The sequence below is a fragment of the Columba livia genome, chromosome 6 (genome assembly GCF_036013475.1).
Source record: "Columba livia isolate bColLiv1 breed racing homer chromosome 6, bColLiv1.pat.W.v2, whole genome shotgun sequence".
Taxonomy (NCBI): domain Eukaryota; kingdom Metazoa; phylum Chordata; class Aves; order Columbiformes; family Columbidae; genus Columba; species Columba livia.
In genome coordinates, this window is record NC_088607.1 from 1,590,616 (window position 1) to 1,617,450 (window position 26,835).

The window sequence follows — 26,835 nt, forward strand, 5'->3', positions numbered from 1 at the left end:
ACACGCTTAACAGGCAGACCCAGGTTTGAAGGTGGTTTTTCTGACAGACAGACAGAAAACACCTTTTTATTCTTCCCAGGGAAGAGTGTGTGTCGACTTTGAAGCCATTTCCAGCCCACGGGTACTTTCACACGTGTTTTGTTCTGTGATGGTTTGGCATTCCTGCAGCCTGGGGGCACAGAAATTTGACGGTAAATGACATGAAGTCACACACACAAACACAAAGGTCTCAGATAATATTGACTTGTTTTTAATGCCACCAAACCCCAAAATTAAGCCTACCCTGCATTCAACGTGATTCCCAGCCAGTGCAGGATGTAAAGGAGAGCACAGAGGTTACTGGCTATTTGAAGATCTCTTGAAATTGTTGTCCAGCTTTTCATCCTTTCATTACGGATTTAAGAAGCACTCAAAAAGTTAATAAAACCCCAATTTGTAAAATTGATGGTGATGATGCAGCACGTGGAGGTGCTGGAGCGAGTGGAGAGAAGGGAACGGAGCTGGTGAGGGGCTGGAGCACAAGTGTGATGGAGCGGCTGAGGGACCTGGGGGGTTCAGCTGGAGAACAGGAGCTGAGGGGAGACCTTCTGATCTCTGAACTGCCCGAAAGGAGCTTGGAGCCAGGGGGGTCGGGCTCTGCTCCCCAGGAACAAGCGCCAGGAGCAGAGGAAACGGCCTCAAGTTGCGCCAGGGGAGGTTGAGGTTGGATGTGGGAACAATTTCTTCCCCAAAGGGCTGTGGGGCATTGGAACAGGCTGCCCAGGGCAGTGCTGGAGTCACCATCCTGGAGGGCTGGACAGACGGACATGAGGTTCTCAGGACATGGGGCAGTGCCGGGGTGGGTTATGGGTGGACTCGATGATCCTGAGGGTCTTTTCCAACCGAAACGCTCCCCCGTGGGAAGGCGCTGGGCTCAGCTGGCCGGTGCTGCGGCCGCCCCGCGGGCGCTCCCTGCACGTTAATTGCGGAGCAGCCGCGTAACACCCGTGACGTCGCTGTGAAGCCCAACTAGACGCGTCCGGACTCGTCAAGTGCCAGCGAGAGGCGGCCGCTCCCGGCCCGGCCCCGCCCCGGCAGCAGCGCCCGGCGCCGCGGGGCCGTCAGGCGGCGGAGCCCGCGCGGGGAGCGGGCAGGGCGCGGGCAGGGCCCGGGGAGCGGGCACAGCGCGGGGTCCCGCTCGGCCGCCATGGCCGCGGTGCCGCTACCCGCGCGGGGCCGGCGGGGGGCGCTGCACGAGGCGGAGGAGCCGGAGCGCGTAAGTTCCGCCCGCGCGGGGGGGGGGGGGGGGTATGAGTTGGTTGTTCGGCCTTGCGCGCGGTGCCGGCGGGGAGCGGCCTCTGCGGTCCGGCCTTGGCGGGCTCGGTGTGTCCCATGGCCCGCCCGCCGGCCCCGAGCGGGGCTGTGAGGGGAACGCGCGGCGGCCGTTGGCCCCGGGGCGCCGAGCGCGCGCTGACGCGGCCGCTGGCGGCGCGGCGGACGGTGCCCCCTGGCGGCCGCGCGGCGGCACTGCCGGAGCGGGAGCGGTGTCCCCGGTGCCCGTCGCCGCTGTTCACAGAACCCCAGAATGTCAGGGGTTGAAGGGACCTGGCAAGCTCATCCAGTGCAATCCCCCCATGGAGCAGGAACACCCAGATGAGGTTACACAGGAAGGTGTCCAGGCGGGTTGCAATGTCTGCAGAGAAGGAGACTCCACAACCCCCCTGGGCAGCCTGGGCCAGGCTCTGCCACCCTCACCAGGAAGAAGTTGCTTCTCATATTTGAGTGGAACCTCCTGTGTTCCAGTTTGCACCCATTGCCCCTTGTCCTGTCACTGGTTGTCACCAGAAGAGCCTGGCTCCATCCTCCTGACACTCCCCCTTTCCGTATTGATCCCCATGAATGAGTCCCCCCTCAGTCTCCTCTTGTCCAGCTCCAGAGCCCCAGCTCCCTCAGCCTTTCCTCACACAGGAGATGCTCCACTCCCTTCAGCATCTTGGTGGCTGCGCTGGACTCTCTCCAGCAGTTCCCTGTCCTGCTGGAACTGAGGGGCCACAACTGGACACAATATTCCAGGTGTGGTCTCCCCAGGGCAGAGCAGAGGGGCAGGAGAACCTCTCTGACCTACTGACCACCCCCTTCTAACCCACCCCAGGTACCATTGGCTTCCTGGCCACAAGGGCCAGTGCTGGCTCATGGTCACCCTGCTGTCCCCAGCACCCCCAGGTCCCTTTCCCCTACACTGCTCTCTAATAGGTCATTCCCCAACTTATACTGGAACGTGGGGACACCTGGTACTGCTGCTGGAGCTTTGTGGTCTGTAAATGCCATTGAGCCCTGAGCCTGCCTGCAGACGGGGTCTGCACACACACTCCTAAGTGGAATTTCACTGAACAAGATTTGTTATTTGCGCTTCTGAAATAGTTTTCCATTTCAGCCCAGCGTGTGTGTTTCTCCATTCAGATTCATTCCGACAAGGTGTCTCATCCACCACCTTGTGAGCATCGTTCTTCCTAGGAAGTGCCAAGATATTTACTTTACAAAAATTAAGGGTTTCCTTTAACTTTGCAGAAGTTAACAGGCGTCCCAAGAAAAAACTCATCCTTTCGTTCAGACTCTCTCCCCACTGTTACTTGATTGTCCCTGTTCATGTGCAAACTTGGGCAAAAACTTGTGTTGTTAGGGGCTCGCCTCACATATCAGAGAAACACCGTTCTTGGAGAGAAAGAGGAACATCTGTTCAGTGGTTTTTGTGACTGTGATTGACGAGGTTACAAAGAAAAGAAAGAATTTCTCTATCTCCCATTTTTCGGGTCAGAGAGGCAAATAGTAACTTCTTCCCTTTAATGAATTGCGGTTTGTCCACTAATGAAAGCATCAATGAGCCAGCTGTCTGGAGACCGGATAAAATTGTCAGACTTGTATGACAGCAACTCAGAATTGCTGTCACCACGATGTGGAGAGCTTGACTCCTGTATTCTGCTCTGCAAGGTTGTTTTAAAGAACATTAGAGGTTGTTTTTTTTCTGTAACAGCAGTTGTTATGGTCCAGATTAGAACGGAGTCATCATGGCTCAGTGTGCTTAAGTGAAGAGCTGAGCTGCTGCAGGCACGCACTCCATCACAGACACGAGGTGAAACACCGACATGGAACCTTTCTGACTGTTGAGGTGCTCAAATCGTGCTCTCCACCCTCTAGTGCCTGGTCACTGTCCTGCAGGGGCTTTTTAGCCAAGGAATTGACAACTATTTTCTATTTTTGATTTTGGCTAACCACCTGAGCCCAAGTGGCGATGCACACAAGTCGCTTTCCTTTGTATCCTGTACAGCTGTCACGCCGTATGGAGTTTTGCACATTTTAGGTCTAGTATCAGAACATTTGTCACTCTTCTCCTTGGGATTCTGTTCTTTTTAGGTTTTAAGCCATTGCAAGAACCGGAGCTTGAAGTCGTTACAACCGCTGTAGTGAACCTTTGCAGAGATGTTATGACAAACCAATGGAAGCAGGGCCAGACTGATCCCCGGGTCTGGGGAGACAGCGATTTGGAGTGTTAATCATCCTCTTATTTGATGTTGCTATCATGGAGCGTCTTGTGCTAGCGGCTGTTGTAACTGGGGAAGATTCCCTGCAGTTTTTTCTGCCCTCCCTCAGCTCCTACTGTATGTTATATATGCATACGTAGGATTACCTTTTGTTTTTTGTACCTTGCCATAGGTGTTTGCACATATTTCAGAAACTTACTTTAGCATGGTGCAATGCTGGTTTTAAAGTATTTGAATTAAGAGGCCAGTGAAGAAGAACATGTTCTAGGCTAGGGCTGATCGCATGGCGTGTTCTGGTTTGGACTGAACTGCAAGCAAAGTTTTCCAGAACAAGGACCCGCCGGGAGCTCACATTCCTTCTGCTTTCCCCAAGGGAGCCTTCTGCACCTCCTGATAACGGGGAGCATCTGTACACACCGTCTCTGTCCTCTCCAGGAAGGCATCCGGTGGAGCTGAACTTAGTAAAGCTGGGCTGGATGGAGACCTGACAGCGGTGTCCCATGGGACAGCGGACTGTGGAACACGAAACAGAAGCTAGCCTGGCTCTTAAAAATGTGGTAAAATGGAAATTACATGTGATGATCTCATTAAATTTACAGGGGATCTTTTAAATCTCACAGCTAAATTAAAAATAAATTTTAAAAGGCAAGTGTAATCTTTTTAAAAAATATTTTCCATTCCATTTAGGTTAGTGATTTTGATGCACCTAGCTTTTGCACCAGCTTAGTTTCACTGTTGATGAAAAGCATCATCTGTGAGGCCTTTATCCATTCAGCATCAGTGACAATGTGTGAGTTTTTCCAGGACATCCCAGCTGGAAGGGAAAGTTACAGAATGTCTTCTCTGCGGAGACCTGTTTTCTGCCTGTTGGAGGACAGTATGTTATTAGCATGATCATTCCCTAACAGAAGGAGTCATTTTGATTAAATCCGTGCTTGCCTTTTCAATAGTGAGCTCGTTGATCCTTATGAATCTCAGGCACTCGGAATCCTGCACCACGTCTGTTCTCTGCACACACAGGATCGGTGTGTTGATCCTTTCTTTCCTGCAAGAGGGAATTCCAGCGAGTGAAATCTCTGAAGCCTCTGCTCAGAACTTCCACAGATTGCCGTGGCATTGGTGCCATAGGCTTGTCAGCCATCTACTCTGCATCCTCAATTCCTGTCACTGGTGTGAAGTATCTTAACCCTCCAAAAAAACAATACCTTGAATTTATTTTTAATAAGCCGAATTTCTTCTGATGTACGGCACTAAGTCTTTTTTCCCTGTCTGCTATGTCTCACACATCTTGCTAGTTCCACTGCTGTACCTTTATGATAAAGGACAAGTTCTTCAGCAACAAAGGGAAGAGAATGTTTTCCCGGTGGAAGGCAGTCTATCTTTAGAGGACCTTCTCAGACCTTTTGTTATTCTATTATTCACTTTCTTAGTACAATACATATTCCACTTTTTGATTTACTTCCCATTGTATTCCTTGATAGCATTCTCATTTCAACTTCTTTCCGCTGAGGTTCCTGTTGTATTCATCCATTTTATTTTTGCATAACATATTCAAATTTTAAATTTAGCTTCCATGCTTCAGTAGTCTGTTAGTTCTGTGGCAACACATCTTCTGCCTCTGAAATCCTGTCTTGTGAAAGAGATGGAATATTGTTATTCCTTAAACAAAGTTTGTTCAGAAAGACATCAGAAAATATTTCAAAAGCGTGTGCATCTCTTTGGAATTCAGAGTCAAACCCTGAAAGGAACAGCTCGCGTTACAGCCTTGAGAGTGGGATATTAATTGGCTGTATAGCAACGGAAAGCTGGGAGGAGGTGAAAGTATTCAGAGGAAGGTACAAAAATCATTACAAAAGACATCTTCATAGCTGTCTGAGTTGGCTTCAGGGTTTTCCTTCCGTTTCCTTGATGTAATTAGTCATTTCCCACAGCTTCCCCGGTCTGCCCCTCTGATAACCGCCGTGGGAGGGTGCAGGGTGCGCTTCTCCCGGTGGCACTTTGTCCCCAGGCCGTGAAACTGAGGCACAGAGACATTTAGCGGGATGTGCGGATCTCCCTGCTTATCCAGCACAAAATGCCGTGTTAATTATTAATACAACATTTTGGCGATTTCACCTAAAGTCTGGTCGTCCGGATGTTACTGACTTACTGTCCTTCCAAGATCCCTCTCAGATGAAACAATAAAATCCTGAAAACTCGTACTCAGTGGCTTGTGAAGAGGTGTAAATATTGCCTTTGATTCTTTCAGAAGCGAGCACGCAGGCCAGTAGAAACCATTGCCAGGGAGGCTGATGCTTTCCTCGTCGGCTGTGCCATGGAGCTGGATTCGAAGCAGAAAATCTCGGCTGACTGGGCTCCTTGGGCTGCAAAGACAAAGCAAAACTCAGTGGTATGTTTACACTGTCAATGGCATCTGTTTTTTAGCTGAACACATTTAAAATGCCTTTCGTTTTATAATAAAATTGCAAATAATCGCCCCCCTTTCTTTCCTGATGGCTTTGTATGTGTTTTTGTTGGTTAGATTTTTGAAAACCGTGGAGGCGGAGGCACTGCCCAGCCTTGCCCAAGATGTATTGCCGGAGAATCTGTAAGTATATTAACCTTCTTTCCGTGACATAAAAGATAGACTTGTTCCTAAGTATTAGATCCATAAAACATAAAGTTAATAAAAACCACAATTACATTTCTCAGGAATAAAGCATATAAATAAAAGAAGGCAGATTGATTTGGCATTTCTGAGGTACGCCAGCAGAGAACAAACTAATATGTTTCCAGTAGCGGCTGGAAAATATGGAGACTGCAAACACATTTTTCAAATTCACTCTAAAAAGCAAAGTTTAGGAAGTAACTAAAGCAAACGGTAGCGTACAACTTCCTCTGCCCCGTTTTCATATCTTCCTTGATTTACTGGATGATGGTAAAATATTCAGGAATCCCCTTCTTGCTCCCATTTTTTTCCTCTAATTGGATATTTCCTTTCCAAAGAGCAGACAGAGCCTAAAAATATTACTCTGTAGGATACCCGAGCTGGTTTTGAACGAGGTGGCTGAAGAGCCAGGAGCAATCCGAGCTTGGCACAGACAACCTGACTTTTCTGAACACCAGTGCAAGTATTTGAACAGCTGATTAGCACTGACTTCCCGGCTGCTTCTCATAGGATCCTCAAAGCAAGCTGTGTAAAACCTGTATCATTTTTAGTTTATTTCTGTATGTGTAGTCACAGCTCTGGTGTGGCACTGCGTAGCGTGCCAGAACACTGCTGCAGCAGCGCTGGGACTCGCACTAACACAGAAAAGTGACCTTAACCACCCTCTGTTTTTCCCCTGGCCACAATCCTCAGGAGATAACGACCGGTAACAGTGAGAGAGGTTGTGGTGTTGCTACAGCTCCATTTTTTTTCCATGCAAATTGTCTAACCAAAGTTTAGAAAGCTTCTGAAATGTGTGGGAGCTGCTCTTGACTTGCGTTTGCGTCCTCTTGAAGCACCCACAGGGTTCCTTGGGAAGCCAAAAGGGCACAGCAAGGTAGAGGGAAATTTTCTTCAGAAAGGCTGAATGCTTATAGCAAGGTCTTTGATTTGGTGGAACTAATGGCAAAATTCCCATTGAATGCTATGACACAGGTTGCTGTCATAAGTCAGGAGCTGTGACTGAAAAGGTATTTACAAAGTTAGTTTGTTTCTGTTTGTCTTCAAAAATAAAACGGAAACCAGATCCAGGGCTGACTTTAGGAACATAGAAACCACTGTGACCACACGCGTGGATTACCGAGTTGGAACTTTCCAGAGGTGTCACGGCCTTCGGGGGCATGGAGAACATCTCGGGGATTAAAGCTCAGAAAATAAAGCAACATCTTTGGATTAAAACCCAAATTGGCACATCAGGAAGTCAGTTTTGTTGTACTGCAGAATTGCTTTGACAACATCAGAGTTTGTGAAATTCTGCTGTGTCAGTCACTACTTAACTCTGGAAAATTGTGACTACTTTTATGTGACATGAGTACAAACATCGTAATTCCAAATAACACGAGTTCTATTTTAAGTCAGATTAGCCTGACGTGTTTTTTTCCTGTGGCTGAGTAATGAACTTGAGACAAAGAGCAGATAAGTTGAGGGGGTAACGTTCACCTCTTCTGCAAACCAGTAGGTGTTCAGGTTTGGTTATAGTGGGTGATGTATTCACCAACAACTTGTTAACTTGGCTCAGGGAGAAACGGAATCTCAAAACAGAACGTTTTTTCTACTTGACTGTCCTGTGCTTTCAGTGTAGAAACTCAAAGTAGTGTTATAAAAATCTGGAGCCCTTGTAGAACTACTTGCTAGACTTCTTGCTAAATTAACCTCCTATGGTTGAGCTGAAATAGAAAATGCTTTGCTTAAAGCAGGGTGATTTTAAATATGATTCTGATTTCTGTGGTGTGCCCTGTAGTGGGGGAAAAGTTTACCCATGTGTGTTGCAAAATGTCAACTATAAATTACAGCTGAAGGAATAACATACAGTGTTTGGTAATGGAATAATGAAGTTAGCATATATATTCAGTTCCCCATTATTTGAGTCAAGGGGCTGCAGCAATCTGGATGAAAGAAAAATGAGCGCTTTGCACCGCTGGTTTGCTTTGGCAGCGAGGAGGGAGCTGCTTTGCTCCCAGGCTCCTGTGCTCTGGGGCAGCTCAACTCGTGTCGTGCTGAGCAGACAGAACCCCTGAGAGAAACGGGCTTGTGTGGGTGTCCCTGCGCTCACGGTGTGATTCCTCTGTAGCCCCTCTGCCTATGGGCGATGATCGCAGAGATTTGCTAATTGTGTTCTCTTCGGATAATCAGTTATTTGTGGCCAGTAACATAACAGATAACACAGTCGTATTTCAATACATTTGCTAGGAATTATATTAGTAAGTTATCTTCATTCTTAAAATTATCAAAAGCTTGTACTAAGAGTGTAATGCCTAAGCCAGTAAGACCTCAGATAACTTTCTTCCCAGTTAAAATTTCCCTTTAGGAAAGACAGAGACTGTCACAGTGAAGAACATGCATGGTCAAAGTCCTTCAGAACACGGAGGAGCTTACAGGTGGCAGGATAAAGAACGTTGTAATTTTTTTACATGATCAACAATGTTAAAATTCTATAAGAAACTCAGTTCTTCTGATGGTGGGGAAATTCAGATAGATTTAAACATCCAGACTGGAACAAGTCCAACACGTTGGGCTGAGACCATCTTTCATTGTTGAGGGGGGAATCCCATCAGGATTGTGTTTTGCGCCAATATTGATATATATTTAATGACCAGCACTTGTTTCAGGAGGAATAATAGATGTGTATTAAACCACAATTTGAGAGAAGTGTTAGTACTTTAGTTGCATTTTTATAAGCCTGCTATGGACTATATAGGGAGAGAGTCAGAAGAAGAGGAAGAAGTGGTGGAAACTAGAAGGAAGTTGGGTAGAATTTTGGGGAGTTTAAAATAAAAGTTGCTACCCAGAAAATAAATTCTGTTCTACCCTCAAAATATTTAAACGTGTAATGGTAGGATAGGGTAAGGTGTACAGGCACGATGCTAAAATTGTCGATATTCTGTATGGGTATATTGTAACTTCATGTGCAAAACAATATAATAATTCGTGCTGTTTGTACATGTTACCCTAAACATTCTCTTTACTGTCCAGACTTTTTAATTGTCCATGAGTCCCTCAGGGAAAAAAAAAAGAGCATATTTGTGATGTTGCTAATGGAACGGTCGGTTTCTTTTAAAATGAAGTTTGAAAACATATACTGAGGAAAAAGCCTTTGGATGAGAGAAGTTTTAGTGACATGACGTTTTGTTTTTTCAGGGACACTTAAATCACATCCTGGGCTTATAGGAACGTGGAGACGGCGGATCGCAGCGCTGCGCTTCTGCTTCAGTTCTGGAAATGGGCCGGTGAACCCCGTACAGCTGGACGTCTGGACGTGGCGTGCGCTGCGCTTGTGTGTGGAGCTCAGCTGTATGTGTTGCTCTTTCACTGCACAATTAGGAATATTGCTGTTTTTACACGTGAAAAAATGCTTCTGCTTTTGAGGTGGCTCAGTATATGTTTAAAACAACCTGCTGTAACGTTTTAGAGTAGTTGGGTAGATCTGGCCTCTGGCCCAGCCTTCACCTGGGACTGGCCATGTTGATACACGAGATTTTCCTGTCTCCTGGCTGCTTTCTCTGATCCTTTTGGAAAGTGGTCCTTGCATTTCGTGGGTGCGGGGCCTGCAGCTGTAGCTCAGCCCTTTATTCGCAGGCAGGAATGGGAAGACAGGAGTGTCTTCATTTTTAGGTGGCTGTTCAGCTGTGAAAATTCAGCCAGTAAAAATCCTATTGAAAGTTATGTTTAAATCCAAAATATACAGCCAATCGGGGTATCTCGCACTGTAGACTTCTAGTTGGTGAATGTGGCGGGTGACTATCTAATAGAAAAAGCAGTATTATTGGAGCAACCCTCCTTAAAGCGAAGATGACCAGTAGTTCAGCTCCGTGAAATCCTCACACAGTTGTTAAGATACCATCTGACACTCCCTCTCTTTCCAGTTATTGCAGTATTAGAACAAATCTGTTGACAAAGTCTTAAGCTTGTCGTCCACCACGTCACAACAGGCTCTTCTACACTTTCCCCATATATAGCGCTATAGAATTTTTAAATACATTTGGATTTTTAGACTCTAAGATAGCAGAGTTGTGCTGCAGACTACACAACCTTAAGACAAAGGTTTTTCAACAGTCAATGCTTCCTATATTGTGTGTAGACTTGTAGATAGTACTGAGCTGACTGTTATTAAAGAGGAATTCTTCCTAAATATACCAGTGTCATGTAACTACTGAATTCAGTTAAGTAATAGATGTGGAAATAGTCGGTAAAGCAGAGCTGCACTAAGTTGCCATGCAGACTGTTTGGTTAGGAAAGAATGTTTCCTCCAAGCCAATAAAACTCTTCGTTACCTCAAAAATAAAGATTTTCGAAGTGCAGAATTTTCTCAGACACTTCAGATTTTGTTCAACCATGAGAACAGTGCAACTGGTTAAAAGATCAAAGCCCCAAGAAACACAGTGGGGTTAAGAATTGTATTGTCCCTGTTACCTTGAAGATCCAAAACTCATCTTGAATCCTCTCGCTCCCAATACGGGTTGATGCCAGCAATGGTATCTGGAGAAAAAACACCAAAAACACAACTAGAAAGGAACGGGGGTTCCCTTGAGATGACAGTTCCATGAGCAAGTTCCTGTGTGCTGATGGAGTTTATCAGTTAGTGGAAAATAATAATGCACAATGTTTCTAAAGACTGAAATTATTTGTTACCAAGATAACTGGATTGTATTGCAGGCAATTCATTTTTACATTTTCCAACCCTTGTTTTTTAAAAATGCTGGTAATGATATAATAGCAGCCAAAAGAAGACGGCTGAGCATCAGTTGCTGGGCTGTCGGAGCTGAAATAGCTGCTAAAGGTAAAAGGCTAAAAGTTTCATTACTGCAAAATGGCTCAAAACCTGTTATGCTTCCTCAAGTAGTGACGCACACAACGGTTTCGCATCAAAATCCAGGGTATCTAAAGAGGGGAATGTCAAAAGGAGACTTGGACTCCATGGTGGAAGAGTTTTGTGCTAGAACATACTAGAGCAGAGCAGCATGGCATTGTCTTGAAAACACCAGGGTACGTCCGTGGATTATCCAACCAAAAGGGTGCTTTTCATGGAAATAATTCAAATTTCATCATGTTAAGAATTCACAGATACCTGTGGATGTATTACTTCTGTTTGCTTTAAACATATCCATATTTTAATCTTGTGTGGCAAACGGTAAAAATGAAAACCAAGTGTTTTAGTTATGGTCCTTGTAGGTTTTGTGCCATGTTCTTTTTAATTCTTCTCCTTTTAGAGTAACCATTACTTGGATTTTGTAAAATCTTACTGGCCATAAGTGGCAGGACGGGTGTCACGGAGGCTGATAAGTCATGCCAGTGTTCCAGTTTAGTGTCATTTTTGTGTCAGTGCTGCTGCTGTGACTGACGCGGTGCAGGCGTCTCGTTACACATCACCCTGGCTCTCAGGACTGTCCTTGGAGATTCCTGCATCTGCACAGCTAATCAAACAGGAGAATTTCATCCTAGTTTTCCCTCTGGACTCTGCAGCGTGAACGTGGGCCTGTTGTACTTCTCTTTAAAAACGTGACGCTGCAGTTCCCATCCAGTCTCATTACTGCTTGAGTTATTCACGTGGACATTCTGAACATCTAAATTCCGTGCTATGGAAAGTAAACTGGAGTAAAATGGCCACAGGTAGGGGTATTTTATTTAACTATAGCCTTTTGCATTCTCCAGGAACACAAGATAGGATAGTGCTCAAACCAATTCTCTAATAATACTTACATACCCCTCCCCGTTCCCCTACCGGTTTCATCTCTTGAAAACAAACTCCAAGAAGAGGTGTAGGAATTAGGAATAGCTAGTGGCACGTTAACTCCCCTCGTTTTCAGCATATCCCAGTTACCACTATCACACAGTGATACTGAAAGTTGTCAATAAAATACTTTAGTATAGAAAAGCAATGAAAACCACTCTTTAGTTACCATCCCTGCTGTATCAGAACACAGTTTGTAACGAGAGCGTTAATAACCAGTTTGGCATGGAAATGCGATGCTTTTCCTCAAAAAGGGTTTCTATGAAAACTCACCTGTATCTTTCTGTTCCTTCAGAGTCAATCAAGTGTTTTAATTGTTGCATCCTAACATTTCAGATTCCAGGGTAACCCCCCTTAGTTATTTAGCTGCAGAAGCACCAGATTTTCTTGCCTTAGAGCTGAGGCTTGAGCATCGAATATCACCAAAATTATGAAAACGTCAGTGGTATCCAACAGTATTTTTTCTTCACTATTGTTTGTTGATGCAAATGATGTATTGGCTATTAGGGGAACGGAAAACTTCTCTCTTTTTATTGAATATTGTTATCTTCAATATCTAAGAAGTCGTTCCAGCGTGACTAGAATTCAAGTGTATACTGAATTTGCGCAGTGTAAGGATTCTCTTCCTACTGTTTGCCAAAACAGCAGCCCCCTCTCTCCGTGTTTCTGGAGCGGGTTCCAGTATGAGGAACCGCAGGAGCCCCGGGGAGTTGCGGTTCGAGGCCGCGGTGACTGCGCTGACCCGTTCCCTTCCCATTCCCTCTCGGTGTGGGAGGCCCCACGTCCTAACAAAAGCTTGAACAGGTTCTTACTCACATTTCTGGGCGTGCTACTGCTGGTAAATCAAGTATTCTGAACAGATGCACGTGGCAGTTCTGTTCTGCGTAAGGCGCCCCAAAGTGAGCTAAGTGGTGCTGCCGCCTGGTGAGCCGGAGTTCCCTTGGTTCTTGCACAACAGCCACTGCTGGAACTGATTCCGTAGCCATCCCTGAGCTCTCCGCGGGCCGCGGAGCCCCCGAGCTGCTCAGGAACACCACCAGCCCTCATGCTTTCCACAAACAAGGACACACGCACTTCTGGATAAACTTTAAAGCGAATCACTGAGTTCGGAAGTGACTCCTTCCTCTGTGCTTTCTGGTGGGGCAAGGGATGTATTCATAAAGCAGCCAGTGTGAAAACAAACTGTACTTTAATATATTGGAGGTTTTTAATCATGGTATTTTTAAAACTTATTTTTGTAAGACTTTACTTTGTATAACTGTGAAAATTTGTTCTACTGATAAAAATGACATACTCTATATTTCCTAATATTGTGGTTTGTACACAAAATAACCTGAATGATACTTTATTTACATGTATATAGCAAAAGAATCATATGGTCTGTTTTTAATTCCGTTTATAATTATATAATCTAATATTTTTAACTTTGTATTTTGTAAATTGTTACTTACAAAAGCAGAAGCATTAAAACACCACTTTGGCTACAGTATGAAGTTGACTGGTTTTGTTATTCCATTAGTAACTGAATTGCATTCTGCAGATACCGAGGTATAAAGGTAAATGAAATCTGTAGTTTATATTATATACAGTTTCATTGTCACCTATTCTTGCACATATTGAGAGTAAAGTAACTTTGTCTCTTTATAGACGCCCAGGATTTGCAGTACTGGTTAGTACTGCATTGTACACCATTTGTGTAAAGGTAAGTGGCTGAAGGTGAGAATGAACCCTGGATTGATGTCTGAAGTACAAGAAGCGCAAGAGCAAACGTGAAAGGGCTATTAAATAAAAGTAATAAATACGTTATCTGTGTTAGGTACAATTTTTGTACTAGGTTACTTGGGACTTGGGACTAGCGTTCGCTTAACTATTCATTTGATGATAATTACACATTAACTTGTCATCTTGGCTGCTAACAAAAAGAGGGGAAAACAAGATTTGGGGTTTAGTGTGGGGGGGTTTAAAGGCAGGCTGTAGCTGACTGGCCACAAAGACAAGAAATTTATACAACATATACGTCAAAAATTATATATTTAACAAGTGGTGTTTATGTCTAAATAAGTTAGGAAAATGGTATGTGTATTAAATCCTCAGCATCTCTCCTGAGAACATAATGTGATACCCCGTATGAGCAGATGAATAGTCACACATTAATATGCTGGTTTGCCTCAGTTGTGGCAGTGATGTGTTACATCTCGACATCTCACACGTTCCCCCCCGGTTCATAACCACATGTGAACCCCACGCGTGCAAGATGGACAAATGCTCTGAGGAGCACCTGGAGCTGCTGTCGCTGGGCTGTTCCGCTGAACAATAAAACCCGCAGGTATGGTGGGGATGTCCCACATCACGGGACGTCAAGACTGCGAAGTTGCTGCATTTTCCTGCGTTCATAACAGTTGAACAAGAATAACACCGGCCAAATTGTTTTCTTTTTAAACATGTGCAAAAAATAAAATTCCAGGAAGATTAATTGATCCAAACCTCATCCTCTGTCAAATAATACGTCCTCCCCAGCTTCAAAAACCCACTTGCCATTCTGTGGGGTGTCTGTGTCGGGTCCGAGCCGCAACATCCAGATTTTCCCGTGCTGGCCTCTGTGTTTTCCTGTAACGTAACAAACTCGTTTCTGAACCGGAGTTTCCAAACAAAAAAGCCTTTGGAAACCTCAGCGACTTGGCTGCCCCACCGGACACGGCCCTGCTGCTATTAACAGGCACATCTTCAAGATGTGGTGGTTCCTATTTAGCACTAGATATGTATTGTATTAACTTCTTAAGTCCGTGCTATTTAATGCCAATTGCTCTGTAGAATCAGGTGCAGCGCTATTTGTGTATGATTATAGTGTTGTCACTGCAACAATATAGAAATCACCGCGTGATATTTGCTTGCAACACAGGGTGTCATTCATGAGTTATACATAAATGGCAGCTTTACATATTTAAAAGGAACATGGACTGCTTCATATCTGAAGTATGTTTCCCAGGAGATAACACCACCATTTGATCTATTTTTGATTAAAATGTAAAAATTAAAAATTAAATCAAATGGTAGTATAATTCCTTTGGGAAAACATACTTCAGTTATGAAGTATTCCCCGTAGTAGCCTTGAGAATCTTACAGCTGCATTGTCTCATCTGTAGGTGGTCTTTTTATGTCTCACATAATTAAAATGAATTGCTGTTAGAGAACCCGTACCACCGCATACAGATTTATGAACCTTGAGGCACCTCCATTCACAGACAAACAGGGAAATGAGACGCCGGCGCCGCGGATACGGCACATCCAGGCAGGTACTGGTGAGCCAGATGGTTACTGGGAGCACTGGTTACCTCCCCATGGATGGGAGAGCCGGGACAGGCTGGAAAACAACGCTGCATTCCCAATAAAGAGCGGCGTCTAAAGCATTCAGAGACCGTTTTCTCTAGTACGGAATGGCTAATGTCACCAGAAAAAATAAATATATTGTGAAATTGGATTTACTATAAAAGTGTGCTCTACGCAACCTAATGCATCTTGTTTATAGCAAGCTGCTTTATCAGGCTGACTCGGAACACAGGAATGTATGTTTGATAAGATTAGAGAACAGCGGAGATCAGGAAAAATAAGACTATAGAACTTGCATTCACATTTTCACAGATCTGAAGGACGAAAATGTCATTTATGTTTTATTTTGTTTGGTTTTGATTCTGTCGGTCCTGTTAACGCTGTCCGTAACAATTGTGACCCTGCATTCTGCTCCGGCTCTAATTAAAACTTCCATAACGTGCATTTCAGTTAAAAAAAAGTGAAACGTTCAGATTTAATGTTTAAATAAAATCTTAACAATGAAAATATCAAGAGTTCCGTAGTGCCTTGTAGAAACATTTTGTAATAAGCAGCAGGAGTGTTCAATTTTCAATGTAATACTTAAAAGAAAGCGTCTCTGATCCTTGAATTTCTTTATAGAGGGGAGTTTTTAATGTATAATCAGACTAAAATCCTCCTGTAATTGCACAGTGAGAGGCCTGTGAAGTTTCAGGAGCGCTGCAGATGGAACACGGACCTACAGAAGCACCAAGATTGTCCCTGATCTGCGGAGCCGGCAACGCGACATCAGCCTGTGGGTCCCCCCCATAGCGGGGACGTCCCCGCGCCAGCTGGGAGTCACCTGGGGACAGACTGGGACGGCTCCAACATAAGAGTAACTGCAATTAAATCCTCTATCTATTGAGGCAGTAGGACGCAGTTCATGTTGTATTTCCCAATTGCTCAAGCTCTGTCTGTGCTGCAGAGCCTGCCCAGCTCCTTGTGCAAGTGTTCCCCCTCCAGCCCGAACCGTGCAATTAACATTTACCCCTTAACTGCATTCACATCAGCACGGAGCGACTAAAGCCTTGCACTGTGTCTCACCCCTCCCTTGTATTTCCACACTTCAGAGATCCCCTTGGTTCCAGTGCAGCAAACGGGTGACACACAGCGCAGTCCTGGGGCGTCCAGGGCGATTTGTGTGACACCCCCAAGCTGCCCCTCGGCCGGGCAGGAGGTAGGAAACGTCTGGGTAATCTGCCCGATTTCCAAATCCAAACAGCAGCGCCCAGAGCCCCTCTGCAAGACAGCGGCAAACAGAAGTCTCAGTTAAGTTTGAAAGGGTCCAAAGCAGAAAAATTAAAGTTGCGGTACTGACGTTTTGATTTTTCATCTATTCAAAGGACGGGATGCCAGCCGGGGAGAAAGCACAGCCCTCCCAACTCAAACTACTCTAAAAAGATCACCAAGAATGTTAATAGCTAATTGATTCGGCAAGTTACTTCCCAAGCGTGAGATTTGGATCCGCCGAGTATGTTGGTCAAACACACGGTGTTATGAATTAGGTCTTAATTGACACATAGAAGTTTCTCTTTTCCTCACTAGTACCCTAAGCCAGGCTTGGCCACACCCAGAGTAAAACTAGACTCGCATTTAGCAGAAAGTGGGTATTCAATGACATTTTACAACACTGGCAGCGAGACAGAGCACAGCAAAAACCCTTCGTGTGCCCCCTAAACATCGCGCCCACCACCCTCAACCTCCCACCCTCAACCCTCACACAAAGGTGGTTTTATCAATGGCATAAGAAGCCTTTAAGTCTAAGAAAGTTATCTGGACTCAACACCTCTGTCTGGAAAACACCCAGTAAGTGAAAGGTGGTTCAGCCCATGATTCAGCAGCTCACAGAAGAGTCTATGAAGCTTTTAAAACGTCAACTTCTGAGCAAGGGCCAAGAAGGAAAAGAGTTTGGAGAATCGTTTTTAAAAGGGTTTAGAAGAAAAGGGAAATAGATATTTTGAGTTATTTAGTAAAGAGACGCTATTTCATTGAAGGTAGTAAATGATATTCAGGACTTCCTGGCTACTTCTAATTGCCAGGGTTACATCCCTGTGCCAATTTTGTTGAATCTGTTCCGATTCTGTTAAAAGTTGAGTCCCAGAATCCTGCTGACGCTTTCTCAGCCCATCTTCTGTGCAGCAAATCCCTGTCCCAGATCAGAGCCTGTGACGCTTATTTTAGAAATGGGGCTAAAAGCTTTTCTCTCCCATTTCTTGATAAAAACGTTGCTGTCTGCGTTGAGAAGCGTCCAGGTAATTCGGTTTCAGCGCTGGGCACTGTGATGAAGAACCTGAGATGGCTGTTGCTGTGGGCACAGTGCCGGGGGTACGGGAACAACCTGTGGGTTCAGATCCCCGTTTCCTTGGGTGCCCATTGATGACCCAACGTGCACGGACAGAAAATAACAACCATAGGGCTGGGAAAATCACCACACCCGGGAACGGGCACTTGGCTTTAAATCAAACTCTGGTACCTGAGAAACACTCATTTCAAAACAAGCAGAACAAGGAGTTCATTCGAACAGCAATCATCCAGGGTACTGTCCAAATACAGCACTAAAGGGCGAGGGACCAATATTTTTCACAGTTTTATGCTGAAAATAGTTAATACCTGTAGTTTTGCCATCCCTGAGTCTTCAGTAACTCAGAATCTGTAGTAGATGCTGCGTGGCACCTGTCCAGCCCCCACAGGAAAGCCAAGCAGCAGAAGCAGAGTTTCAGAATAACTAGATCCAAACAAAATCACCGCTTTGGAATTCACCTCTTGATGGAATTTGGGTGGAATCTGACTCAAACAGAGTTTGGTTTAACTCTCATGGAATAGCGTCAGCAGGTGAAGCAAGGGCCATGGCTTTACAGGTTCTGCCGATTCAAGAGCAGCATGAATAAATAATGAAAGAAACCAAGATTCTAAGTTGTACTTCCTTATCTGAAAAGACTTGTCTCCCGATTCACGATTATAAATGCGTTACAAACTTCAGGTCATTTACAAAATAATAGAACGCTTTAAGATTACCCTTAGCTTTATGTAAATGCAATTTTAATATTCTATCTTCATTAATTATCTAATCTTGGGAGCAAATAAACTACTGACACAATTCTGCAGCTATTTTGCCGGCAGGATTTCCTTTGAAGTGGGAGGCGGTTGCAGGAGGAAGCGGATGACGGGACTGAGCCTCGCCGGCACTTCTACAAGGAAAACGTGAAGAGCGGCCGAGAGCTCAGAGCTGAGCTCAGTGCGGAGCTGCTTTGAGCTGCAAAATCTTCATTAGCGCCAGAAAACGGGCGGCGTTTCATTTTGCTCGCGGACCCTGCAGGTGCGGAGGGATGGTCCACAGCTGGTGGGTGTCTGTGTCACTGCGTGTGTTAATACATCCATCTACCTGAATTAATTATGTGCCACAGGTGAGCGTAACCCCCGAAGTCAGGGGGACAGCCCGGACTGGACAGCTGCTGCAGGCTCCCACTCGTAGCCTGTTCCTACATCAACACAGGCAAACGAGCCCTGGATGTTTTCCACCTTATTTTGAATTTTAGCTGGCTATATGCATACAAATGTTTATATTTAAGAGGAATTCATTAATAGCTCATACTTAGTTCCTTTAGTGCAAAAAAAAGAGCAAAATCAGTACATCAGACAGTTCAAAACCCCCCTCCCAGCCCCAGCAGCAGTGGGTCTGCTACTGCTCCCCTTAGAGCCCAGCAGCTGAGACAACAGATTTCAAAGTACGAATTCTGGCACTGCACAACCCCAAGGCTGTTCATCACATTATACAGTTCCCCGTCTGTTTTATGAAAGGTAGAGATGTATATTACAGTAGTTTGCGGGCTATAATTTTCATTAATAATCTGATCCATGTCTTTAAATTATTTTAGTAATTACTTCACATAAAAAGACTACTGAGTATGATTACAAATATGTCTTTGTTTTGATTGTCTGCTTTTGTGGGGAATACCAGCTGTCTGAAGTTCTTGACTTTGTTTAACACTATCAATAATGTTCACTGAGGTTTCCAAATGCTTCGCTCTGAGCCCAGGAGTATACGACTTAATAATACAGCACTAATAAACTAATCTGCAAACTGTTCAAAGTTCAGAAATTAAGCCTTATTTGCATAGAAAAAATACATCAAAAGAACATTAAGGGCCAAGTTCTGTTCTTCTGCAGATCCTCATGCACAACTTGCAAACAGCTGCAGCTTTCCGTGTGGCAGATGTGCTCTTCGGGACCGGGGGTTCTGTAGGGTCTCCCCTGAGCTGCCCCATGGCCCGTAGCACAGTCCAGACACACCTTCAAAAGATCTTTGTCTTTATTTTCCCCTTGCTCCTTTTTTCCACACCCAACACAAACTTTTGACCATACCTGCTTGGGAAAACACATGCAACCCCAGTAATAAAATAGCATTAAGAAGGAATACACCGCAGGTGACTGTGGAGCTGCCCAAGCGCTTCTCCGGTGTGCAACTGGTTGGTACTACCCCGCAACTCGAGCCCCATAGCCCAAGGAGCAGAGCGCTTGGGGGGGTTGCAATGTCCCCTCCCATGTCCCGCAGAGCCTGGGTTGGGGGCTCCGAGCAATGGAGCAGATGGGGACAGGCGGGCAGAGCTCGGGGACATGTCCCTGTGACACCAGGCTGGTGGCACACACCGAGTAACTCATCCTTGCCACCACAGGAAGGAGCTCCAGCACCGCTCCTGAGCGTCGCTCGCCGTTACCTGCGCTCTCCCGGCACCTACAGCTCCATTCCAGCTCTATTTTCTGCACTCTGAGCACCAACTCTCTGCAGTTCAAACGCTGCCCAGAGCTGAGCTCAGTCCCCTCCTCACTCCAACCCCGTCTCAGGGGGAACCGGTGCCCGTCCCGGTCTCGTTTCTGCTGGAAAGCAGCCCTGCCCGATGCTGGCAGAGCTGCCCACCAGTATCTCGCTGTATCTCACTTGCAGGAGCAGGCGATTTGCAATTCTGAGAAGAGCTCAAAGAAGACATTACGTTCTGTTTTACCTAGAGGAAAAGTGCAAAGTGTAACCTTTGCCAGGCGCTGTCAGCTGCAGCAAAAGACTGGCTCAAATATCGACCAGCCCTTTGTAAGACCAGCAATTACTCCCGACAGCCACCACCTCCAACATCTGGGGCAATGCTGCATGGCTGGGTCCTCACCCGCCAGATGTTGAGTGGGAACAGAGCAGAGAGCAGCTGGAGAGGGCACAGCACCACACGTTGATCTGAATGAGCTCTGATCTTCTCCAAAGTGCAGGTGCCTCCGTGGAAAATCCACAGCAGCAAAGCACCTGGGTGGATAAAATTACAACCTCTGGGTGCTACAAAGGGGTTCCCCTGTGCTTCCCCTCCCTGTTGGTCACTGTTTCCCATTTTCCCTATTTTGGGGGCCTGAACCCTGCAGAGAGGAGCAGGCTGGTTTGCTAGGGGGGTCCTGGCAAGGGGGGGCACTGGTGGAGGGGTTCTGCTCCTGCCCGGCAGAGGAGGGGACACCAGGAGCCCCTAAATTCAGATTCTGCACATAAGGGCAGGTGCCACCAGCCCCAAGGAGCCATGTGCTCCTGGTCCCGTATCCCGGGGAGATCACACCACTGCTGCCGTCCCAGCTACTCTTGCTTTTTATAAAGCTGATGTTTCCAAACACAAACCAGCAAGAAGGCAGCAAACACACATAAATTTTATGTCGGTGCATCATTAGCAGGAATGAATAAATCCCAGGCCAGTGGCACCGCACCCCTCCTGGATACACAATTATGTGGGAGACGAGCACCTGAAGTAGAAAAACAACCCAAAAAGCAGTCTGAGTTGATGATTTATGAATGGAGAGCACATTTTGTGGGGAAGTTCTCCTGCTTCCCCAGCAGCATAACTTGTTTTCCCTGGATTTTCTTTCCACCTGCGTTCCCTCAATTTGCTGCTGGCTTGTGCAGCCGGGCAGCAGCAGCTCACTGATCACACGTCAGGAACGCCAGCACGCATCTATCCTTGCCAGGAATTAAGTCTGTAGAGTTTCAACTTTTTTTCCAATGAGTTGCATATAAATATTCAGCAGAACATGTGAGGGAATAGAAGCTGCAATGTTCCCATCCTGGTGGGTCTGGTGGAAGAGGTGGAGCTGAGCACCTCTGCTCTCCCACCCAGGGATGAAGGCGTTTCCAGCCCCTTGCACTAAATCACAGCTGGTACTGTCCTCTCACAGTTTGCCTAATACACTTCAGGTTGCATTCCTTCTCTAGAACTGATAAAAAATACACTTAGAAAAAGTACGTAATATACATCACGGACTGGTCAAGCTGCCTTGAAAGTATTAATAACTGGGGCTGAGGTTTAAAGTCACTGTACCCTGTTAAACCCATTAATCTGCACACAAACCTGTCAAACTGAGAAATACAAGTGCTACAAGTACCAAGGAAACTCAGGTGCTCAGAACTAAAGGGTGAGACCCCACAGATGCAGGGGGAACTGTGGACAGCTCCACATCACACATGTCACCGCATCATCCTGTGTCATGACAGGCTGTGCCCAGGCTCTCAGCAGAGTTACTACTAGTAGTTACACACATTTACATCTACATGCTCATCTCCCCTATACTGGAAAGCTTCAGCACTAATTACTTGTGATTTTGGACTGCCTGGAAGCACAGAAATATTTTCTTTACCTTCGCTAGTTCCCCGAGATCGCAAAAATAATTAGAGTTTAAAAATAATGCTTTTTCCTTTCTAAAAAGTAGAGATGTGTGAGAAGATGACATCCACTGACTCTGCAAAGCAAGGGGGTCGGAACTCCCCCAGCCCCTGCACAAACCTCATTGTGGGGTGCACATGAGCACTCCCAAAGCCTCCCCAGAACCACCTGCCATTAGCTCAGCCTCACGTCCTACTGCCAAATGTATTCCAGCACCTTTTCGCAAATATATATTTATATATATATATATATAAAACAAAAACCGTCTACGAGAAAAAACCACTGCTCTGTCCCTTTGCTGTGTTACAGGCACCTCTCCCGTTGTAGCTCGATGCAACGAGGTGTAAAACACAGGCAATGAAAAAGGAATGAAAATAAAGCAGAGAAATGGGTTTTGTGTAAAAATAAAATGTGAATAAAAGTATGTTCACAAAATACATAAGCAGATACCGCGCAGCCTTTGGCAAAAATATATATATATATCACCTGGTTTGTTACAAAGAGAATTTGAGTTCTAGTGTGTTGCCAAAGGGGACAGACCTTTATTTAGGAAACTGAAGAAGTACAAATGCAAAGCAAATTAAAAAAATCAATTACTTAAACCAAGGTTTCTCACTTTTTGTTTTAAATCATGATTAAAAGCAGTTACTTGACTCACTGATTTAAATCAATCTGCACCATCTCTCTCAGATGATCTCAAGCAGTTAAATAAGAAAAGAGAATGTCATCAATAACCCATCTGTGTCACAGATGAGGAAGCGGCCCCGCGGGACTGCATTGCCCCATTTTTCATGTGGTGGGCCCTGCATCTCCAGAAACAGAAACACAAGAGCTTGTACCTGCGAGCCTGTAACAGGAGCAAGAGGCGGTGGGGCGCACAGAGCCAGGATGCATTACAGACTTTATATCTGTGCTCCTTACATAGGTTCTAAAGCATCCTTAAGCAGCACAAGCATAAATTATGTGTTTCACAATTTTTATTACTGCCCTTCCTTTGGGAAAATTTGCACACAAGTAAGGGACAGTGATGGGGCTGATGGTCCCACGGATGGTGAGAACTGGTTTCTTTAAGGAGATCTTAAACGAGAGAGGGGAAAAAGCTGCATCAGAGAAAAAAAGTCATTCCAGAAAAGCCCAGGGAGGGCAATTTGGTGTGTGGGGCAGTTGCCGGGTCTGGGCTGGTGCTGAAGCCACCATCACCGGGCTGGTCACCATGTTCGGGCTTATTCCCTTTTGGCTGCCATTCCTAAGTTGTCTAATTGTCCTTGATGTGTCTTCCCTCCCCCAGGAATGCCATCCAGACCCAGCAGCTCCAGATGTCTGAATATTATGCAGGAAGCCGGTAAACAAATTCCTCCTATTTTACCTGCTGGCAATTAGAAACGTAGGAAGAACACATTGCTTAACAGGCGAGGAGTCCGCCAAAGATGTTTCATACATGCAGGAAGCCTGTACAAAATGCAACGTGGTTGTGAAATAGGTGATGAACATTGAATTTTGTACATCTTTTAGATTACCCCTTGTTCTCACTAAATCATGACAAAGTAAAGATAAGGAAAAAAGAAGAGTTGAAATAGGAATTGAAGTTGGGAGAAGCTTGCGATCACGGCTGCTTCCAGAGTCACCACCGAGCTCCAAGGTGATGGAGCAGCTCAAACAGCTCCTCAAGTGGTTTCAAGCTTTCCACCCAACATGGAACCAACCCAGGTCTGGTCCTGCCTCGCTCAGCACCTTCCCTCCCATTAATTTCTTTGCACGCATGAGCAATCCTGGCCTGGCAGGAGGGATGGCTTAGGTGGCTTCAGGAGTCTTCCCAGCATTAATTGTTACGATTTCAGAGCCCCATGGGGTGAAGACTTTGAAAAGGAGAATATGCACCAGAGGATGGGAATAAAATGAAGAAAACCCCAGCACCATAAGCCGTGTGCAGAGACAGCGCTGGGAAACCTGCACGCCGGGTCCCTGCGCCAGGAAGACAACGCAATTTTCCAGCTCACGGACAGAAGGTGCAGCGCTTGCGGGAAGCACGAGCCACGCGTCTGCGTGCTTGAAGTCTATGAGTTGCAACAGCTCAGGAGCAAACGAATAAATAACCAACGTTTCACAGGTGGTCTGCAGAAGAGCCTCTTCTAGCTTGGGGTTTGCCATGAAAAAGAGTTTCACTGGCCCAGCCCAGCTGCCCTGGGGTTGTCAGCACTGTGGCGCTTCCTCAGAGAATTATACTTGTCTCCATTTCAAACCAATGACTGAGCTGAGATTTCTTTTCAATGCTCAAAATCTGTAGCATTTTCATAAATAAATACCTGTTACAGAGTTGATTTACAACCTTTTTAAGGCTGGTTTTTGGTTTTATGACAGATGTGAGAGATGGAGAAGTAGTGCAAAACCTATAACGAGACAGAGGCAGCTCCTCCCTTCCACCGTCAGGGCATTTGGCACATGGTACCTGACCGACCATCTGGTGTCGGTGCATGTTTGAGTGTCCCCTCCCCACAGCCACCGGGTCACCTGGCTCTGTCCCATCATGGGGTGCACTGGCCAACCTCAAAGTGAATTTGATCTTCATGCTCAATTACATTGTGTTTCCTCGTCATACACCCCTCCAAAACATGTTTGTGCTAACTGTGGAGAAATTCTCCTTTTCGTCCTTGCCCTCAGCAGTGACACCAGTGTCACCCTGCCCAAGCAACAAGCTGCCACCACAACGGCAGACCTCATCCAAAATCTGAGGCAAGCATGCACTGATGCCACTGTTTCCATGACACCTTTACTGATGTCTTTGCGACAGTTTATAACTTCTCTACAAATATCCCATGCAGCTTTTTGGCAAGACAAGGCTCCCGGCTTCAGTCCCTTACCTGCAGTCCAACCCCATTTGCAAGGAGGTTTTTCACCCAGGGTTTTGTATTGTTTTTTCCCCTAAACTGTGATACTGTGATAAACACATTTCTGAGGACCGAGACTGCCCAGGGTGTTACTGACTGTCCGTGTTTCCCTTCACTTGGTGCCACCACTGCTTAGGGAAAGGGCTCAGGAAACCTGACACGAGATCCTCACATCTCCCTCCAGCCCTCTCAAATGAAGGTTTGAAATAGCAGCAGTGACACCGTGATTACGTTGTTAGTGATCACTGCAGGTTAATTAGTTGTCTTAAACCAAGAAGTAACCAAGATGCACATGAGCATGAAGTTCCTCTGCAAAATGCATCGAGCAGTGTTTCCAGCTGAGGCTCAGAACCATCCGCACAGTGACCCCTAATGCCAGTTCTGCAAAGGATATTTAAAGATCCCTTTCAAACTCATTACTCTTAAGCAGAAATAAACTGCAAGCATGCAAAAAAATAAGTGTGTCCATTTGCTATTTTCATCATCTCATCCTCCGTGCTTCATCTGGCTCAGGTGTGTGCCGACTCCATACCTGTTGGAGGACTAAGACCATTCCTGCTTCTTACTGCGACGAAGGAATTAAATACAAAATCTTCTGTAGGAAGCAATTGTGAAGTGTGGAAGTTTCTAGTCAGGCAAATAAATTGGATTTAAGTATATTACAGTCATAATCTTTTTCTGCCTCTCTCCAGACAGCCTTTGTACATGGAGAAATGAGAATGTATTCTCAGACAAATCTTGACCTGAGGGAGAAGGCTGCGGGAATCTGGATTTTCAATAACATAAGACAATAAAGCTCAGACTTCTAACCTGCCGCAATATGGTAAAAGTATAAAGAGCTTAGCAACTAATAAAAGAAAAGGGTCTTCCAACTCATATTTGAAGATCTAGACCCCCAAAAGGACACTTCATAAAGATCATAATGGGTTAGGCAGTATCTAACAGATACCATGTACCTTGTTGACCAATTGTCTGACAGTTGTCTTCTGCAGGCCTGGATATTAATAAGCCTTGTGTTGATTTCCTTGGGGTATTTTGTCTTCGTAATTGTACATCTACTTGTTGTGACACTGCAGCTTGCTATATATTTATTTAATGTGATTCCTATAGCAAAAAAAAAAAGTATGTATGCTATTGTTTTCCTTAGATGATATGCATACACTGCAAATTTCATCTCCCTCTGAGGTACAGTGAATCAAAGCCGTTCCAATGCGAGGGAGAGCACACGGTCTTGGGGCAAAGAGGAAATCCAGATGTGTTTTCCCCTTAGGTGTGAATGTCTTACTCCTTGCACTACACAGGGAATAGAAAGGGATTCAATTATCGCTGCATTTTTATTTCTAATAATAACAAAAGCTTGTTCTAGAAGGTATTCCAGTTAAATAATGTTTTGACAGATAATGCTAGTGCAAAGTAGCTGTCACTCACGCAGCAAGATCAAGGGGAAACAGATGCATAAGAAAGATCACAGAGCGGCTTATGTAGTGAAAACGGAGCCCATTAAGAACTCCTCTTGCCAACAAAACAAAGACTGTATGCGGCTTGATCCTGCTCTCCCCATTTTCTGTACCTCGACCGAATAAAATGCAAATATTTAGAGACTGCATGTTATATATAAATTGCAGTTTTCCATAGCTTCTCAAACACAGGCATGTTTAAAAGCCCCCTCTGTTCTCACAGCTCCCACAGTCACACCAGTCCCAGCCTGACAACCAGAAAACATCTAGAGTGAGGTGGGGTGGTTCTGAGTCTAAGCTCCAGTGAGACGGGCTGGTCACTCCAACCCAAGTCCCAAACCACCAGATTTGCCCATACACCATCCCCTTTGTTTGCCCACTGAAAGAAAACCCAGCCCCCATTTGCTATTTGGCCCGTCTCTGTCACTTGGAGCAACCCACGCTCTTATTTTCAGCTAAACGGGAACACCATTGCACCACTTACGCATCTTTGGCTACATTCACCTACAAGTTTATCTTGTGAACAGGTCTTT

The 26,835-nt window shown here is 45.5% G+C and overlaps 1 protein-coding gene across 1 annotated transcript; it reads left to right on the plus strand.

Annotated features, from left to right (window-relative positions):
- Positions 1 to 1,047: 1,047 nt before the first annotated feature.
- On the plus strand, positions 1,048 to 13,421 carry C6H10orf143 (chromosome 6 C10orf143 homolog). The gene is made up of 4 exons (XM_065066697.1): positions 1,048 to 1,255; positions 5,767 to 5,907; positions 6,040 to 6,105; positions 9,343 to 13,421. The coding sequence occupies exons 1-4, from the start codon at positions 1,187 to 1,189 to the stop codon at positions 9,370 to 9,372; spliced, it is 306 nt and encodes a 101-aa protein (XP_064922769.1). The 5' UTR covers positions 1,048 to 1,186; the 3' UTR covers positions 9,373 to 13,421.
- Positions 13,422 to 26,835: the final 13,414 nt, after the last annotated feature.